Genomic DNA, 20,148 nt, shown 5'->3' with positions numbered 1-20,148 from the left:
CAGGCTAGGCCACTCACACCCCAGCCTTAACTAGGGAGGCTATTTGTCCAGTTTTATACCAGACAGTCTTCTTTTTCACTGGTTTGTCCTCTGTCTAGTACTAAGACAAAACTGGACATGGTTTTGTCCAGTATGAGGATGCCATTTTGAACAGCACACCACTCTGACCCCACCAACAAGACTTCATACACGTTACGTGACAGGTCAGGCCAACAGAAGTGGGTGGGGCAGCATGTTCTTGAAAACAGCATCCCCTGTGTAGTGTGACCTTGTACGCATAGTGAGTCATGCTGGCAACGGCGGAGTAACAGAGTTAGGGGAGGTCCACATGGTTCCCACTAGTGCCAAAATGTCCAGTATTCTGGGAATATGCGAGTGGCTACCCTAGCCCTGTCAGTCATGGACCAGGACCCCATTGTGCTAGGCATATACAAACAGAGAACAAAAAGATGGCGTCTACCCAATTCTAAGTGTAAGACATGAAACAACAGATGAATAAAGACAGATGGATGAGTACAAGGAAACAGTGAGACAATATTTGTCAGCATGATAGTGCTCCAAGCAGCCTAACCATTGTCAAGCTTTTTTTGTATCACGGCATCAGGCAAAGCATCAATTCATTCTATTAGCCTCATGAAGGAGTCTCTACAGAGAAACAGCTTTAAGTAATTGGGAATCATGAAATTGCTTCAAAAAATGAAAGGAATATACTAAATGTTTCCTAACACTGAGACTTGGACCTGCAGGAAACTGGGACTCAGACCTAATCAAAAACCAATCTATAGGGAACTCCAAATATATTTCTGGTGGTGAGACAAAATGGGAATTTTGTCTTTTTAAAAGCACCATGAGGATCACGTTCCCAGAATCCCCTGAAATAGCCCGATTTGAGGGCAGTTCCTAAATCTGAGAAGAGAGACCATAGGCTCTACAGAATACTCATGTTCTAGAAAGCAAAATATCTCAGATTCCAAGTCAAGAGTCTCAGGTGCTGTAGGTCTGGAAGTTTGAGAAGATCCTAGAACAGACATTTTTTGCCTGGCCCAGAAGTTCCAAGAGTGCTGAACAAACATACGGAAGAGTGCCTTGGCTATTAAACTTCTGTTAACTATTTGATCTGGTTAGCTGACCTATTGGCTCCTTTGGCTCAAAATGCCAGTGATCTTAATTAGATATTTTATGTTGTGAGCTTCTCAGAGCACAGACAGATCTTAGCGAGGGCTCTGAAAGCACCCAGCACACGTTTGGCACTACTTTAAACAATATAGTAAACAAACAAAATTTCCTGGACCTAGAGCAAGAGAATTTCCCTTGTTTCATTCACGACTTTTTAGCTGTATTTTCTTGTTCCAGCCCGGAAGTGCCACTATGCCATGGAAAAAGACAGTTACTCACCTTGTAACTGTTTTTCTGCTAAATGTGTTGCTCATGTCCATTCCATTCTAGGTTTGTGAGTGCCTCTATGCACTATTACCAAAAATTTTTCCCTTCAGCAGTACCCATAGGGCCGGCTCAGGCACCCCGCAGCGTCCTGCGGTATGAGAGACGCTGCTGGCCCTAAGCCCCTTCAGCTCCTTCTTGCTATCAACTTTGACAGCAGGGACAGGGGCAGGTCATGGAATGAACAGGAGCAACACTTCTCGAAGAACAACAGTTACAAGGTGAGTAACCATCTTTTCTTCAAGTGCTTGCTCATGTCGATTCCATACTAGGTGACTCACAAGCAAAATCTTGAATATGGTCCCAGAGTTACAGATGAGCTGTCTACAGCACCGTTCTGCCAAACCTGGCATCATACCATGCCTGTTGGACAATGGAATAGTGGGATGTGAAGGTGTGCACCAATGACCAGGTGGCAGCTCTATAGATGTCCTGCACCAGAAAGGCAGCCGAGGACTATTGTGCTCTGGTGGAGTAGGCCGTGACAAGACCTGGTTGGGGCACCTTTGCCTGTTCGTAACAAAACTTGATGCAGGAAGTTCTCCAAGATGAAATCACTGGGCAAAGACTAGTATGCCTATCATCCTATCCACCACCGCAACAAAGAGTTGCAAAGATTTCCTGAACAACTTTGTATGCTCAATGTAGACGGCTAATGCCCACCTAACCTCAGGTGTGTGCCACCTCCGTTCTTCCTCCGAGCCATGTGGCTTGGGAAAGAACACTGGAAGAAATCTATCTTGGTTACAATGATATTGGGATACCACCTTGGGTAAGAAAGCAGGATGGGGCCACAAGTGGACTTTGTCCATATAGGAAAACAAGGTTACTTACCAGTAACTGTTGTTCTTCGAGATGTGTTGCTTATATCCATTCCAATGTAGGTGTGTGCGCGCCCCGTGCACAGATTCCCAGAACTTTTTCCCTAGCAAGCCCCGCATGGCCAGCCTAGGCGCCCCCTGGAGTGCCGTGCTCATATCGCGGTATAAAGGGTGCTGCTGGCTCCGCGGGTCCCCAGTCCCTTCTTTCTGCCAACTCCAACAGTGGGGACGGGGGGTGGGTTTGGAATGGATATGAGCAACACATCTCGAAGAACAACAGTTACTGGTAAGTAACCTTGTTTTCTATCTTCGAGTGATTGCTCATATGCATTCCAATGTAGGTGATTGAGTAGCCATACCTTGGAGGAGGGTAGGAGTTATTGGTGACCTGCACTTGACAGCACGGCTCTGCCGAACCCTGCATCTTCCCTCGCCTGTTCCACGATGGCGTAATGCGACGTGAATGTATGGACTGACGACCAGGTCGCTGCCCTGCAGATGTCCTGCAGAGGAACCCGCTCCAGAAAGGCTGAGGAAGAGGCCTGGGCCCTAGTGGAGTGTGCTCTCACCACACCCGGGAGGGGTACCCCTGCCTGCTCATAGCATGCTTTAATGCAGGCAGTAATCCAATTGGAGATGCGCTGGGTGGAGACAGGTGAGCCCTTCATCCTATCCGCCACAGCTACGAAGAGCTGTGTCGACTTCCGGAAAAGGTTTGGTCCTCTTGATGTAGAAGGCCAAGGCTCGCCTGACATCCAGCGAATGTCCTCTCCTTTCCTCCTCCGACCCATGGGGTTTTGGAAAGAACACAGGGAGGAAAATGTCCTGGTTACAGTGGAACTGAGACACCACCTTAGGCATAAAAGCCGGGTGAGGTCTCAGCCGAACCTTATCCTTATAAAACACTGTGTAGGGGGGCTCTGAGGTCAACGCCCTTAGTTCGGAGACCCTTCTGGCCGAGGTGATAGCCACCAGGAAGGCTACCTTCCGTGATAAAAGGAGAAGGGAGCACGTGGCCAGGGGCTCAAAGGGGTGACCCATTAGCCCGTTGAGGACCAAGTTGAGGTCCCAGGGTGGCACCGGGTCCCGCACCTGAGGGAAAGTCCTCTCCACCCCTTTAAGGAACCTCACTGACATGGGGTGAGAGAATAGGGAGCGGCCCTCCATGGGTTGGTGGAAGGCCGAGATGGCCGCTAGGTGTACCTTGAGGGAGGCCAAAGCCAGGCCCTGCAGTTTAAGCTGCAGTAAGTACTCCAGGATAGCCTGTATAGGTGAGATGCTTGGGTGCAACCCTCTCGCTTCTGCCCACCCCAAAAACCTCCGCAACTTAGCTCTATACGTTACTTGCGTGGACGACTTCCTGCTGCCCAGGAGGACCTGCTGAACCTGAATGGAACAGGCTCTCTCTCCCTCCGTCAGCCACAGAGTCCAGGCGGTGAGGTGGAGGGAGTCCAGGTCGGGGTGCAACAATCTCCCATGGTCCTGGGAGATCAGGTGGCATCGTCTGGGTAGCGGAATCGGTTCGGTGATGGAGAGGTCGAGCAGCATGCTATACCATTGCTGTCTCGGCCACGCTGGGGCAATCAGGATGATGTTCGCCCTGTCCCTCTTGATTTTGAGGAGGACTTGGGGCAGGAGCGGGATGGGGGGGAATGCATACATTAAATCCCCTGTCCAGGGAACTAAGAAGGAATCGGACAGAGAGCCCGGCTCGCGACCCCTGAGCGAGCAAAACCTCGGGCATTTCCTGTTCCCCGCTGTAGCGAACAGGTCGAGACGGGGAGTACCCCACCGTTGGAAGATGAAAGCCACTATGTCCTGGTGTAAGGACCATTCGTGGCGGGGAGAAAAAAGGATCTGCTGAGGCGGTCCGCCTCGCTGTTTCGTACCCCCGGGAGGTGAGAGGCAGATAAATGAAACCCGTGCCTCACCGCGAAGTCCCATAGGCGAATAGCTTCCTGGCAGAGTGCCGAGGAGCGTGCCCCTCCCTGCCTGTTCACATAGAACATGGCTGCCGTATTGTCTGTGAGGACTTGGACTACCCTGCCCCTCAGGAATTGGAGGCCAATCGGACCGCTCTGAGCTCGCGTACGTTGATGTGCAGAGCTCTCTCCTCCGGTGACCACAGCCCTTGGGTGCCCTGGTCGTGAGAAATGTGGGCTCCCCATCCCCGATCGGATGCGTCTGTGATGAGCTTCACAGATGGGGTAAACTCTCTGAAGGGGACGCCCATCATCATTTCCCTCGGGTCCCTCCACCAATTGAGGGACGACAGCACCTGTGGGGGAACCAGGACCATTCTAGTTAGAGAATGCCTGTGCGGTACGTACACCGAAGCCAACCACCTCTGGAGAGGTCTAAGCCTCAATCGTGCCAGTCTTACTACATATGTAGAAGCCGCCATATGTCCCAACAGCTGCAGGCAGTGCCTGGCTGTCGTCATGGGGGACAGGTGGAGATCAGATATGATGGCTGCCATCGCCTCAAACCTCGTTTGAGGGAGGAAGGCTCTGGCTTGTACCGCATCCAACCTGGCTCCAATAAACTCTATACATTGCACCGGAATGAGTGTGGACTTTTGCTCATTAATAAGCAACCCCAGTCTAGTGCACAATTTGCGTGTGAGGAGCAGACTATGTCTCACATGAGAACTCGACTTCCCCCTGATCAACCAATCATCCAAGTAGGGGAAGATTTGAACGCCGCTACGGCGCAGGTGGGCTACCACCACGGCCATACATTTAGTAAAAACCCTAGGTGCTGAGGAGAGCCCAAAGGGTAGGGACCGAAATTGATAATGGCGTCCCGCTACCACAAACCTCAAAAACCGCCTATGGGCAGGCAATATTGAGATGTGGAAGTATGCATCCTTCAAGTCAAGGGCAGCATACCAATCCCCTAGGTCAAGGACCGGAATGATTGTGGCGAGGGAGACCATACGAAACTTAATACACCTAATATACTTATTTAGGCGACGTAGGTCCAGAATGGGTCTAAGGCCTCCCTTCGCCTTGGGGATTAAGAAATATTTAGAATAAAATCCCCGGCCCTCTTCGGCCACTGGGACTTCCTCCACCGCCCCCAGCATGAGGAGTAACTCGATCTCCTGTACTAGGAGTTGAACCGAGGCCGGATCCCCAATGGGGGACAGCCTCGGAGGGGTGTTGGGGGGGGAAGGCTGTGAGCTGGAGGGTATACCCCTTGGCAATCACCTCCAGGACCCACTGGTCCGTAGTAATGGCTTCCCATTCTATAAGAAAAGGGCGAAGCCTATCCGCAAACGGCCGGTCAAGATCCCAGATAGAAGGAAGAGTACCACCCTCCTGCTCTGGGTCAAAAATGTTTATTAGAATTACCCCCTTTAGCAGGCCCCTGCTGGCCCCCCGCAGAGGACCCCTGGCGGCCTCCTCTGCTGGGACCGCGGTAGCGCTCACGACCCCTCCTCTGCTGGGCGGGTCGAGGAGCCAGCCTGGGCGGGGGTGGTGGTTGCCTCTGGGCCTGAGGTCTGGACTGCCGTCTGGAGGCCTGGGGGGTATACAACCCGAGGGACTTCAGGGTGGCCCGAGAGTCCTTGAGTGCGTGGAGTTTGTCGTCTGTCTTCTCAGAAAACAGACCCAGGCCATCAAACGGCAAGTCCTGAATGGCCTGCTGAACCTCTTGGGTGAGGCCAGAAGCCTGAAGCCACGAACAGCGGCGCATCATGACCGCCGAGGCCATCGCTCTACTGGCGGTGTCCGCCGCGTCGCTAGCCGACTGTAGCGCAGTGGTAGCCACCGCGGCCCCCTCCTCGAGGATAGTGGAGAAATCCACCTCCTGGTCGGGGGGCAGCTGGGAGGCAAACCTCTGCATTGAGGCCCACAGGTTCTTATTGTACTTCCCAAACAGGGCCTGGTGGTTGGCTACTCTAAACTGCAGCGCCGCAGTAGAGTAGATTTTCCTCCCAAATAAATCCAGCTTACGACCCTCCTTATCCTTGGGAGTGCTACCTTGGTTCCCCTGACGGTCCCTCTGGTTGGCCGCATCGACCACGAGGGAGCTCGGCGCGGGGTGGTTATAGAGGAACTCAAATGGTTCCTTGGGAACATAATACTTCCGTTCCACCCCCTTGGAAGTGGAGGGCAGAGAGGAGGGGGTCTGCCAGAGCTTCCTTGCAATCTTCATGACATTGTCATGTACTGGCAAGGTCGCCCGTGAGGGCCCCACAGAGCTCGAGGGCCCAAAGAGGGGGTCCTCCTCCTCAGACATGAGCTTAAACTCCATGCCCAAGTTCTCAGCAGCCCTCTTTAGGAGGTCTTGATGGGCCCTGAAATCAAACAGGGGGCCCTTACGATCCCTGGCTGCTACCTCATCTGGCGATGAGGAGGAAGAGAAAGGTAAGGGTGCAGTGGAGGGTCCCTCCCCAGGGTCCGAATCCTCCGAACCCTGTTCTTGAGCTTTAGGGGGCGGGGGTACTGGGGGGGCCACCACCGATTGTAGTGACACCGAGCCCTGGGGCATAGGGGCATTCCAGGGCCCCCAATACGGCCACTGCCAAGGCCCCTGGGTCCACCCGGGGGCTTGCAGAGAAGGCTGATGCAGCCGCACGGCCTTCGTCGCCAGAGCCCCCCGTACGTCGCTTATGTCGCCGACGCGTGGAGCGGTCTGACGAGGACCGGTGCCGACGTCTGCGGTGCCGGCGATACAAGGAGGTCGGGGACGACGATGACGATGTAGCAGACCTGCCCCTGCGGCGAGAGGACTTGCGATGCCGCTTACCCCCTCGGGACCAAGAGCGGTGCCGACGATGACGACGCTGAGGGGAGTCCAGTCGCCCCGATGTCGGTGCTGGGCCCATCAGAGTCTCTGGACCTTTCGAGACGACCGACGGTGACCTGGAGCGGTGCCGGGACGGGCTCCGCACCGAAGAGTGTGAGCCCGAATTCCGGTCCCTGCTGACGTTAGAGCTGGACCCACGGCTCCGGCGACGGAATCGGGACCGCCCACGGTGCCACGGTGCCGAGTCACTCGACGACCGAGAGTCGGAGCTCGGAGGGGAGCCGACGCTCTCCACCCTCCGTGACCGTCTGGAAGGAGACTTGGATTGGGAACGTCTCCAACCACCGAGACCACCCAGCGTGGGTTTGCCTCGAGACGCAGGTCCCTTCTCCCTCGGCCGAGGGGGGGACGGAGGCATAGGCATGGCCATGAGGGCTCGTGCCGCAGTAAACACCTCCGGTGTCGATGGTCCTTGCGGGTGCACTCCCCCACCCCCAGGAGTCGGGGGAGGCAACCCGCGCGGAGACTCCGGTGCCGGAGTAGACTCTACGGCCCTTGGCTGGGGCGTCTCCATACTCCCGCCGCCCTGCGAGGGCCGGGGGGAGACCTCCGGTGCGGCCAGGGGCCGTGCCGACTTCTTCAGCCCCTTCGAGACCCGCTGCGGTGCCGAAAGTGGTGCCGGTGGGGGGGGCGCTCCGCACTGACGACACACTCGGTGCCGACGGAGACCGGGACAGCTCAGAGGCTGGACGGAGCGCCGACTCCATAAGAATCGCCTTTAGCCTCGCGTCCCGCTCCTTTTGAGTGCGAGGCTTAAAGGACTTGCAGATTCTGCATTTGTCTCGACGGTGTTCTTCTCCAAGGCACCAGAGACAGCGGTCATGCGGGTCACTGATAGGAAAGGCTTTAGTGCACAAGACACAGTTCTTAAAGCCTGTGGAGCCCGGCATGACTCCCGTAGAAGGAACCCCGTCCGGGGTTCTAACTTAACACTATAACTACACTAAACTAACTCTATAACAACTATATAACAACAAACTTGAAACCAGTAAATAACTAGGGAATGAGCTACTTGCACGCAGCAAGAGGCGATAGTTCCAGCAACCGTCACAGGCGGAAAGAAGGAACTGGGGACACGCGGAGCCAGCAGCGCTCTTTATACCGCGATATGAGCGCAGCACTCCAAGGGGCGCCTAGGCTGGCCATGCGGGGCTTGCTAGGGAAAAAGTTCCGGGAATCTGTGCACGGGGCGCGCACACACCTACATTGGAATGCATATGAGCAATCACTCAAAGATAGAAGTTTTGTTTGCTGGCTCTGAGGTAAGCGCCCTAATCTGAGAGACTCGTCTCACCGAAGTAATTGCCACCAGGAAGGATACCTTCCAGGAGAGCAATAGCAATGACAGGTAGCCAAGGGCCCAAAGAAGGGACCCATGAGCCAAGACAGGACTAGGTTCAAATCGCAAGGAGGTACCTAGCTCAAACATGAGGGTAAAGCCTCTCTACACCTTTCAGGAACCTAACTATCATGGCATGGGAAAAAAATGATTTCTCATCTAGTGGAGGGTGAAAGGCCAAGATGGCCACCAGGTGATCCTTCAACAAAGCCATAGCCAGGCCTTGTAGTTTAAGGTGCAATAAGCAAAATTGCCCAGATTGACGACCATTTGGGTGGAATTCCATGGGATGCTGCCCAGCAGGTGAACTGCTTCCACTTGGCCAGGTACACCATCCTAGAAGAAGATTTTCTGCTATTCAGCAGAATCTGATGAACCTGCAACGAACAGGCCCGTTCCTCCGGGTTCAGCCATGGAGTCTCCATGCCATGAGATGCAGAGATTCCAGATCCAGGTGCAGCAAGCGGCCCTGGTCCTGGGAGAGATGATCGTCCCACTGAGGAAATTCCAGCGGAGGGCTGATTGACAGTTCCAGCAGTGTGCTGAATCAATGCTGGTGGGACCATGTCGGCACAACCAGGATGATGTTTGCTCTGTCCCTCTTGATTTTTCAGAGGACTCTATGCAGCAGCAGAATAGGCGGAAATGCATACATCAGAACCCCTTTCCACTGTAAGAGAACGGTGTCAGATAGTGACCCCTCCTCAAGGCCGTGAAGAGAACAGAACTGCAGGCACTTCTTGTTCCAACTGGACACAAACAAGTCCACTCGGGGAGAGCCCCATCTCTAGACGATCATAGCAGCCACCCTCCGGTGGAACGACCAGTCGTGGTGGGGTAAAAAGGACCTGCTGAGGCAGTCTGCTATGTTGTCCCTGAAGACCGGCAGGTCTGGGGCTATAAGTTGTGGCTCACTGCCAGGTTCCACAGAAAAAACGCATCCCTACAAAGGGCCAAGCAGCGGGCCCCCCAATGCCTGTTGATATAGTACATGGCCGTGGTGTTCTATGTCAGCACTCGCACCACCTTATCTGCCCCAAAAGGAAAGAACACACCACAGGCCAGACGTATCGCCCGTAGCTCCCTCATGTTTATGTTCACGTCTTGTTCCTCTGTGACCGAGCTCCTTGCATGCTGTGGTTTAAGCTGAATGGGCCCCTACCCCCATGTCCGAGGCATCCGAAACCAATGTGACCAAGGGGGCTAGCTCCTCAAATGGCAGGCCCCGCAGCACCGAGTGGGGATCCTGCCACCAATCTAGTGAGGACAGGACATGGGGGAGGGACTGTGACCACTTGGTCCAATGTATGCCTGCTCGGGGCGTACACCAAAGCCAGCCAAGACTGGAGTGATTGAGCCCTAGGCATGCAAGCCATACTACATATTTGCATGCCGCCATATGGCCCTACAGCTGTAGACAAGCTCTGGCTATCGTGATGGGGCTTCAAAGTGAGGCCAGGGCAGAAATGCACTAGCCTGAGTGGAGTCCCCAATTTACTGGTGTTAATGTTAATAAACTAATAGAAATCAACAGACCCAGACTGCAACAGGTGGTACATGTGGAAACCAGACTGTTCCGGGACTGAGATCTGCCCTTGATCAGCCCGTCATCTAGGTATGGGTAAATTTGCACGCCCTGGCATCTTAGGTGCACTGCCACACATTTTGTAAACACTCTTGGGGCAGACGAGAGGTTAAAGGGTAATGTAAATTGATAGTGGGAGCAGCCCATGACAAAACAGAGAAATCGCCTGTGGCCGTAAAAAAAAAAAATCACAATGTGGAAGTATTTCACCTTTAGGTGTAGGGTGGCATACCAGTCTCCTAGATCCAGCGAGGGAATGATGGAGGCTAGACCATGCAGAACTTCAGTTTCTTGAGATATTTGTTGAGACGATGCACGTCTAGAGTGGGCCTCAGCCCCCTTTCGTCTCGAGAATAAGGAAGTACCATGAGTAAAATCCGTTCCCTTTCAAGTCTGTCGGTACCTCCTCTACAGCCCCTAAGCTGATAAGGTTCTCCACCTCCTGCACAAGAAGTTGCTTATATGAGAGGTCCCTGAAGAGGGATAGGGAGGGGGGATTCTGAGGAGGGGAGGGAAGAAAACTGCAAGACATATCCTGCTGAAATTATGCCAAGGACCCAACAGTCCAGTTATCTTGGCCCATTCAGACAGGAAAGGGGCAAGACGGTTGAGGAACAGAGAGGAGGGAGGATCCTGTCTGGAGACTGGAATACCGTCCTCGGGCGCACCCTCAAAAGGAATGGCGAAAATCTGTAGGGGGGGTGAAACAAGGAGGCTGACATCTCTGCTGCTGCGAGTGGAACTGGCGCCACGAGGTCTGAAATGTATAAAGGCCAAGGAATGCAGCATAGCCCTCGAATCCTTCAGACCGTGCAGCTTAGTGTCAGTCTGGTCTGAGAAAAGGGCACCCAGCCAAAAGGGAGCTCCTGAATGGACTGCTGCACCTCCTGTGACAGCCCGGAAGACTGCAGCCATGAGCACCAATGCATGCAAATTGCCAAAGCCATGGTACTCCTGGCTGAGTCTGCCACATCGGAAGCCTCCTGCAAGGCCGCTCTAGCCACCGTATTACCTTTCTTGAGGATGGTGGCAAAACGCTTGAGGGAGTCCCAAGGATTGTAACTGTGCCTGCGCAGGAACGCTTGCTGATTAGCAATGCAAAACTGCAGGCTTGCCGTCTAATACATTTTTCTCCCAAAAAGGTTCAGTTTTTTCGTCTTTGTTTTTGGGAGTCGTCCTAGGCTGGCCCTGCCTATTGCGCTCATTGGCAGCCGTCACTACCAGGGAACCCGAGGAGGGGTGAGTGAACAGATATTCAAATCCCTTGGCAGGCACATAGTACTTTTTCTCTGCCCTTTTTGATGTCGGGGCTACAGACGATGGCGTCTCCCACAGGGATTTCACCACCTTGAGCACCCCGTCATGTACGGGTAGGATGACCCAGGTCAGCGCCACTGTTGCCAGAACATCAAAGAGGCTGTCCGAGGCCTCCTTAAGCTCTTCTGCCTCCAAACTCAAATTCAATGCCACCCTCTGAAGGAGCTCTTGGTGGGCCCGAAAATTATCAAAGAGGACAGATGGCCCCAACGCAACTGCCTCGTCTGGGGAACACGATGAAGACAGAGCTGGCACTGAGGGCAGTGGCAACCCCTCCTGCTGATGGGGAGCCACTGATGACGTCCCCTCCTGGGGGTCCGAGTCCTCCTCCGACACCAACTCGTGCGCCCTCTCCGGGGCCACTGGCACTGATTACACGTTAGAGCCGGGGTGGCCAACCCGCAGCTCGTGAGCCGCATGTGGCTCTTTGCTCATATAAATGCCACTCGCAAGTATTCGGCTCTTTGCTCTGCGCATTGTATGGGGCGCCAAAGTGAAATTGACAAGCTGCCGCTGAAATTGACGGAGCAGCGGGAGTTCTCAGTGGAGGATAAGAGACGAATGGGCTCTTTGCGGTATCTATAGCTATTTTTTGGCTTTTTGTCTCTGACTCGTTGGCCACCCCTGCATTAGAGGGCCTGTATGAGAGAGGGCCTGGGGCCACTACGATCTCCCACGGTCTCCAATAAAGCCATTGCGCCAGCCACTGGCCTTGGGCCAACCAGGAACTGCAGAGCAGGGGACTTGCTCCTGCATCCTTGAAGGGGCGTAAGGCCGGCGATGCCTCATATACCATGGCATGTGCACGGGACTCCAGGGAGCGCTGGAGCCGGCCCTATGGGTACTGCTGAGGGGGAAAAAATTCTAGTAACCGTGCACGGAGGCGCACACACACCGTGAATGGAATTGACATGAGCAAGCACTTGAAGAACCACCTCTGGCTTCTTGCCTTCCAAGACAGATGTGGCATCCTGCTGCTGAATTTCCACCCCAAGAAGCTTAACGCTTGCCTGCCACATTGCTGCCATTAGACTAAGGTTTTGCTGCCATCTTTTGCTTTGGCCTGGAGCACTCAGTGGCAATATACTGGTTTGGAGATTCTGCAAAACTACCTCTTGCTGCTGAATTTCTGCCCCAAACAACTTCAGGCTTTACAGCAATATGATAAGGGAGACGGTGCATTATTGTGTAGCTGGGCCATGAGTATAGCCACTATGATCTCAGGATGGCCTGCTACACTGCCATGTTTTCTGTTCAAATACTGCTTTCCTACAGACACTGGTTCTCAAAAATCCTCTCCCTAGGAGAGGGGCACAGCAGGAGAGTGGGGGAGGAGGAAAAAACAAACACAAAACCCGCATAAAACACAATGGAAAATAGCATCTGCCTTGAGTAAGAAAGGGGAGTGTTTCAAAGGAACATCCTGCTTCTTCAAGCAGAGGCAAGACAATGGACAGCTAGAGAGGCAATCAGTTCTGCAACCCCACCAGTTGGAACTACATTGCAAAGCTAGAAAGAGGTATTTTTCATTTTTGTTTTTAAGTTTTAAATAGGTGGTTGGGAAGGGGAGAAGCCTCCATGCTTGGAAGACAAGGAATAGCCATTTGTAACTATTCCCAGAGTACCAGGTAACCATGAGAAGGAAGGAGGAGGAGGGAGTTGATTTTGCTCAGAAGTAATCCAAGTTTTTCTTGCCTGGTTTTCACTAACCATTGAAGGACAAAAGCATGTTTCACATATGATGGCCTGGATTTCTTATAGCTTCTAGTGACTGCAGCAGTGCAAGTGGTCAAAACTCTGTCAGAGAAAATAGATGGTCAATGTTCTGTTCCAGATCGGTATCTTCTGTCCCTGAAAGATTGTCCTACATCTGGTGGATCTTTTCTGCATAGCAGGAAGGGAATTCTTCACACTGGGCTGCCTTGCAATCTAAGGTTTGGTGGAGGAAATCAGGATCACATGACTGAGTATTCTGAATCTCTCTCTCTACCATGATTTTTTAAATAGTACAGCAGAAGGGGAAAAGAATATTTTGATTTCTTTTCCCAGAGTTGTCATACAAGAAATTCTAGTTCTATAGTAGTAAGAATTCTTAGCATCACTCTGATGTAGATCAAATGTGTTTGGAACATTAGTAGTGCAAATTTTCTACCCTAGTGTTTCATCTGGCAAAGTGTACTGGTGAGTCACATTGATCTATGGAATCAGCATTGAGAAAGATGTAGTTTTGGGAGCTAAGGCATTATCACCAGATCATCAGCAGTTTGGTTCTGCAGATGGATAAATATCTCTTCTAGAACTTAAGAGTTATGAGCCTCTAGCAGAGCAAAGCAGTCTTGTCCGTTTAGAGGAGTGGTGAATGGACAAGAAAAGAGGAGGTTACTCACCTTGTGCAGTAACTGAAATTCTTTGAGATGTGTCCCCCTCTACAGTCTCAGTTTACCAGTGGAAGTAAATCCTGGGAAGCAAATTCACCCCTCAAATACGCATTTTCTGCTCTCCACAAGACAGAGCACAGAACTGAACTGTTTCTGGATTCTGTCTGCAATCAATGAATATTCAAATACTCACTTCATCTGTAAGAAACTCCTTACTCAGGCCAAAGTCTGTCAGCACCACATGACCATTAGAATCAAGTAGAATATTCTCAAGTTTGATATCTCGATATATAATCCCCAACTGCAAACAAACACAAAAACAGTACAACAACACTGATTTAGAAATACTAACAGATACTTTAAAGTATGTTTCTAAATTTGGATCTAGCAAAAGTGATTTCCAGAGAAAACAATGTTAAACTCTCTCAACCTTAACTAAATTTATTAGTAATTTAAGGGTAAAACATTACAAATAATGTTGTAATTATCCCAAAAACAAGCACCACAAACCCAGGAAATTCAGATTTAAGATTAAATTTATAAGAAATCTAAACTTGTTAAGGTATGAAAATACAAAGTATGGAACGCAAACCTCAACTCCGTCCTGTAGTGACATCATAACATACAAACATGATTAGTCCATAATAGGTTTGCAGTTCCGGATTATGTTAAACTGATTTTTAAGAGAGATTTTATTTTTATTTTTTTGCTCATGGTATCATAATAGGGCAGAATAATGGTTGTTTGGATGCTTAACTGTGCATTACCATATTTTAACATGTCTGGATTACTTTTAAATTTAATTTTAACTCTGAATTTCCTTGGCTTGTAATAGTTCTTTTTGGGATCATTACAGCATCCTTTTTATTTTTACCCTTAAAATTACTGCTATGTTCTCAAACTTCACTTAAGTTTAACAGTTTTTAGTCTGGGAATTTTTTTTTTTTTTTTTTTTAATTAAGAATTTTGTACATGATCATTAAACAAAAAAGCTAGAGACAACATTACCATGAAATCTAATGATTCTGGCTTTTAGGCTACATTGACCAATATGCTCTGAGTGCTTCATCCATTGAGAAGCAACACAAAGCATCCAGAGTATTGGCTAGTTCCCCTTCCCTCATCTCCTGACCACCACATTCCCCTACTTTTATTTACACCAGTTTCCCTTCTCTATCCTGTGCCACAAGTTACCTTGCACAGCACACATTTTCCCCTTGCGACCTTCCTGTTGAGTGATCCAGTACAAAGAACAACACTTGAAAATAAGTGTTTAGTATTAATAGTAATGTTTTGCTATTTATTTTTCTTCAGCAGAGACTGAAAATTAATGTTCTTTTACAGAGAATTCCACCAAGACTTTCCCTCTCAAAATGACAGCCATCTTTTACTGTTTTCAATGGGTGTGAAGCTACAAGTTACTATTAGCAAAGATACCTTGTTTCAAAATGGCAATTACTTCACACAATCCCCAATGAGCACGAAGTAGATCTGCCCTCAGGAAGAATGGTGGCTCTGTCATCAATAGCCACGATCCTCCCTGAGGGCAGCTTGGCTTCATCCTCACTAAATGGCAGTAGACATTTGAAAGAGAGCATCTTTCTGATAGTAACCTGCAGCTTCACACCCACCGAGAACAGTAAGAGATGGCAACCATTTTGAAAGAGGACACAGGACTAATCTGTACTAATCTATGAATACTGTATGTTTTATATGATTGTTTGATTGTTGTATGAAATAGGTACTGGGTAGCTATATTGGGTTATTGGGAGCTGAAAGTTCATTTTAATACTACGGTGTTCAAAAAACAGTCAGGAACACTAGACAATGGATGAAAATAAGCTACCTCCTGACAAACACAGCATGAGAAGGCTGAGCAATCATCCGTAAATATTCCAGTGACAGGCTCCAGCCAAGAGCTACACTGCTGTTCTGACAAGGCTGGAACCTAAAGATTAAAAGGACACAAAACAGTTAAACTGACTCTCTAGGGAGAAAGAGGTTTGAGTTGTCAGGGGCTGCTTACATCTGAAACAAAAGACAGATTCTGTGGGAGGGTCTGACTAAGTTGTGCTATCTAGCTACCATCAGGAGAATGGTAGTCTAGACAGGCATTTGGTCTGTTTAATGGGCTCAAATCCTCTCTCTTATGCAGAGCAGTGTTCCTACTGTTAAAGATAAGCAATACCTTCTTTTGCAGAAGGAAATTTGGTCACTATGTATTAACTGCTAGTCACAGCCCTGAAGGAAAGATCTGCAGGGCTTGGTAAATTGGGTCTGCTGAGTAAACAGGGATGTACACAAGGGATGTAGACTAGGGACCTAGTCTACAAATAGGAGAAGTGTGAGATTCCACCTAGACAGATGAGAAGGCAGGAGGCCCGTCATATATGAGGGCAGTGCACTTGGGGAGGCTATAGAGGGGTTGAAGGGGCAGCTAAGTAGGTAACTGTGACACAGATCTTCATGAATTATCTGTAGAAGAATATTGTTTTTCAGCCTCTGCTGAAGAAAAATCCTTCAGTTATGAAAAATAAACAAGAAATGACATACTCTAAATAAATATCTTCAAATGTAAGAAATGTATGAGATTTCAACATTTAACTATATAGGAGGTCTCAAGAGTATGTTACTCCATAATTAAGACCATTCAGGAACCAAAAAAAACCAGCTAAGATTCTTAAGGGACCCATTTTAAAATTAATTTTAACCTGTAAACTAATTAACTGACTTACTTGTAGATTATCAGAAACAATATTCTGTACTAAGTAAGTGTTGTAATTTAGTGGTGTATGCACTGTATTCTTCATACATAAGAAAATGGATAAATCCCTTCTTTTAAGTGTAAAACTGAATTCAACCTTAATAATGGAACCATCAGCCTTTATATTAATAAAAATACAGGCTCCTGGCTGGTCTTCTGCAGATTGTGTACGATTTCATAAATACAATATAAAAGCCAATTATGCTACACAGGGCTGCAAGGCAGTTTTGTTAACATAAATATCCACTCTCTTTGCATCATTAAAAGAACAATTTAGCAGAGGCTGAGCCATTAGTATTACTACGTCTTACATTCCTAAAGCTCATGCGTCAGGGTTTCAGCACACAACCTGCAGGGATTCCCACACACACGCCATGTATTCCCCGGGGGGGGAGGGGTGTTTGGTTTTTTTTGTTTTTAAATCTTCTGCTGAAGCATCAGAGATGGCCACAGCTGAAGATGGGACATTGAGCAGGATGAGCCAGGACCTCGTGAAGGCAATGAACATTCTCTCTCTCTCAGGTACTTGGCTGGCTGGTTCCTGTTCACAAGTTCAGGGTCTAACTGATCGCTCTATATGGGGTTGGGAAGGAATCTTCCCCCAGGTCAGATTGCAAAGGAAGTAAAAAATCCAAGATTACTGCCAATGTGTGAATGCGGGTCACCTGCTTGCATAAATCACTTCCATACCATTGCAAGGGCCTCAAGCAGTGAGTATACCTTGGTCCCTCCTATCTTCTTCCTGTGGCACAGAATAGTCTAGTCTCCTTTCAGCTGTAATACTGTGGTCTAATTTCGGTTGTTGGGTGATGGTGGACTGTGATGTATAGGACGGCAGACTAAATGACCTCATGATCCCTTCTCATCTTAAACTCTATGACACTAAACAGTGTATGTACAAAAAAAAAAAAAAAAAAGAGGGTTACTCACCTTGTGTAGTAACTGAGGTTCTTTGAGATGTGTCCCCCTTTGGGTGCTTCATTTTAGGTGTTAGCATGTCCTTGCATTGTTGATCAGAGATTTTTGCTAGCAGTACTCGTCTGGGTCGTGCATGTGCCGTAGGGGTCTCACGACGCCCTTTTCAGTGCACACGACCTAGCACCCCTCAATTCCTTCTCTATCGTGGAGGACTACAATGTGGCTCCGAAGTAGAGGTGAGGAGGGCCGGTAGTTGAGCATCCACAGGGACACACATCTCGAAGAACCTCAGTTACTGCACAAGGTGAGTAACCCTCTCTTCTTGCTATTCAAGTAGTGTCCCTATGGGTGTTCCACTTTAGGTAACTGTCAAGCAGTAGCCTAGATGGCTGATGGGACTTCGGAGTTGAGAGGTTGTATAGAGGAGAGTACTGAAAGACCAACGGCCACATCTGACAGTAATGCTTGGTCAATCGCATAGAGTTTAGTAAAAGTGTTGGCTGAGGACCAGGTGGCTACTTTGCAGATTTCTACTATGGTGTGTTGTTTAGGAAGGCTGTGGACGTGGATACAGCCCTTGTGGAGTGTGTTCTAATCATCTGCAGTGGTAAGATATGTGTTTGTTCGTAGCATGTATGGAAGCAGCTTGAAATCCATTTTGAGAGCCTCTCTGTGGTTATGACTTTTCCTTTGCAATGATCCACAATTGATCTAAATAGTTTGGGTGATGTTCTAAACAGCTTTGTTCTATCCAGACAAAATAGTTATTTTTCTACACCTTAGATGTGAGACTGTCTCCTGTGGGCTGGAGTGTGGTTTTGGATAAAAGATGGGTAAATGCATAGGTTGATTGAGGTGGGAAGGTGACGTGACCTTAGGAACAAATTTTGGGTGAGGCCTAAGACTCACTTTGTCCTTGTGGAGTATCATGTACGGTGGATGAACCATGAGTGCTCTGATTTCCCCTACATGTCTTACCGATGTTATAGCCACAAGAATGATACTTTCATCGACAGGAGCAGGGATTAGGGAGCAGGTGGCTAGTATTTCAAAATAGCGATTTTGTGATGGTTCTTAAAACTAGGTTGAGGTCCCATGATGGTGTGGAATGACGAATGTCTGGGTATAAGCTCAGAATGCCAGACAAAGTATTTCACGATTGGATGTGTGAAGACTGTATTATCATCAATGTGGTTGTGAAAGGTTGCAAGAGATGCTAGATGTACTTTAAGACAACTAATTGATAACCCTGTTTTCTTTAGGGTCAGAAAGTATTCAAGTATGGCTGAGATTGGCACAGATATGACTGTGATCTGCCTCTGTTGACACCACGCTGTGAATCTGCGCCATTTTTGGAGGTAGGTCTTTCTGGTAGAGGGTTTTCTGCTGTTTAGTAATATGTATTGAACGGGTTCTGAACATTCTAGTTCCTCTTGTTGGAACCAGTTAGGAACCAGGCTGTTAGATGTAATTTCCTCAGATCTGGGTGAAGGATGCATCCCTTGTGCTGGTAGAATAGATCCTTGAGGAGAGGCAGAGAGATTGGTGTATGGGTTGACATCTGCATCAGGTAAGTGAACCATATTTGTCTGGGCCAGGTTGGGGCTATCATTATTACCCTCGCTTTGTCCTGTCTTATTTTGTTTATTAGAGGGATGGGTGGAAATGCGTAAATGAGCTCACTACTGCAACTAAAGAGGAATGTCTCTCCTCTCGACCCCTTTCCTAGCCCTGCTCTTGAGCAAAAGTGGGGGCATTTGCAGTTGTAGGTCGTGGCAAACAGGTCTATTGTGGGGTGACTCTATTGTTGAAAAATGTCTTCCAGGACTCTGCTGGGCAGCTCCCACTCATGGTGGGTGGGGAATCTCCTGTTGAGGATATCTGCGGTGGTGTTGTGGATTCCAGGTAGGTAGGTAAGTCGCTGAAATGTTGATATTATGGTGTATACACCCATTCCATAATTTTATCACTTCTGTGCAAAGGGAGTTGGATCTTGATCCTCCTGGTCAATTGATGAAAAACATGCACACGATGTTGTCTGTCATTTTTATGGATTTGTTCGCTATCATGGGTAGGAAATGGAAGCAAGCATTGTGAACTGCGCATAACTCCAATAGATTTAAATGTAATGTCATTTCATTTGCAGACCATTTCCCCTGGACCATGTGTTCCTGTAAGTGTGCTCCCCAGCCTATGAGGGATGCATCCATGGTTATCATAATCAAGGGTGTTTACTGTGTGAATAGAATGCCCAATGTTAGATTGCAGGAATGTGCCAACCAAGTCAGCAATTGTTTGATCTAGTTCCAACATTGCTACTCTCTTGTGTAGTGAATGTCTGTGAGGTTTGTACATTGTTGAGAGCCATAGTTGCAGGGCCCGTACATGAAGCCATGCATGTTGTACTACAAAGGTACTTGCCGCTATATGTCCTAACATTTGAAGGCAAGGGCAAACAGTTATGGTCGGGCTGTTTTGTACTGCAGCTCACAGGCTCACTATAGTGTCAAATCTGTCTCGGTAGGGATGCTCTGGCTGTACGGGAATCTAGGTGTGCCCCTATAACGTCTATTTGTTATATGGGTTTTATGGTGGATTTCTTGATGTTCATCATCAACCCAAGCTTTCGAAAAAGTGAAATTGTAATTTGTACCGCCTGCCTGGCCTGAAACTGGCTGTGTGCCTTTATCAAGCAATCATCCAGGTAGGGGAATATGGTGACTCCTTTCCTGCGTAGGTGTGCGATGACAAAAGCAAGTATCTTGGAGAAA

General features: G+C 49.0%; 1 protein-coding gene across 2 annotated transcripts in view; it reads right to left on the bottom strand.

Moving 5' to 3' along the window:
* Window positions 1–20,148, bottom strand: part of RPS6KA5 (ribosomal protein S6 kinase A5) — a 168,259-nt gene that overhangs the window by 113,074 nt on the left and 35,037 nt on the right. For both annotated transcript variants that reach the window (XM_067556314.1, XM_067556315.1), the window contains exon 5: window positions 13,889–13,996. In XM_067556314.1, coding sequence (XP_067412415.1) covers window positions 13,889–13,996 — 108 coding nt within the window. The remainder of the gene's footprint in view (window positions 1–13,888; window positions 13,997–20,148) is intronic.

The sequence above is a fragment of the Emydura macquarii genome, unplaced genomic scaffold (assembly GCF_026122565.2).
Source record: "Emydura macquarii macquarii isolate MOO-44397 ecotype Brisbane River unplaced genomic scaffold, CSIRO-AGI_Emac_v2 contig_1713, whole genome shotgun sequence".
Taxonomy (NCBI): Eukaryota; Metazoa; Chordata; order Testudines; family Chelidae; genus Emydura; species Emydura macquarii.
Note: the sequence above shows the minus strand (reverse complement) of the source record. Positions and strands in the feature narration are given on the sequence as shown.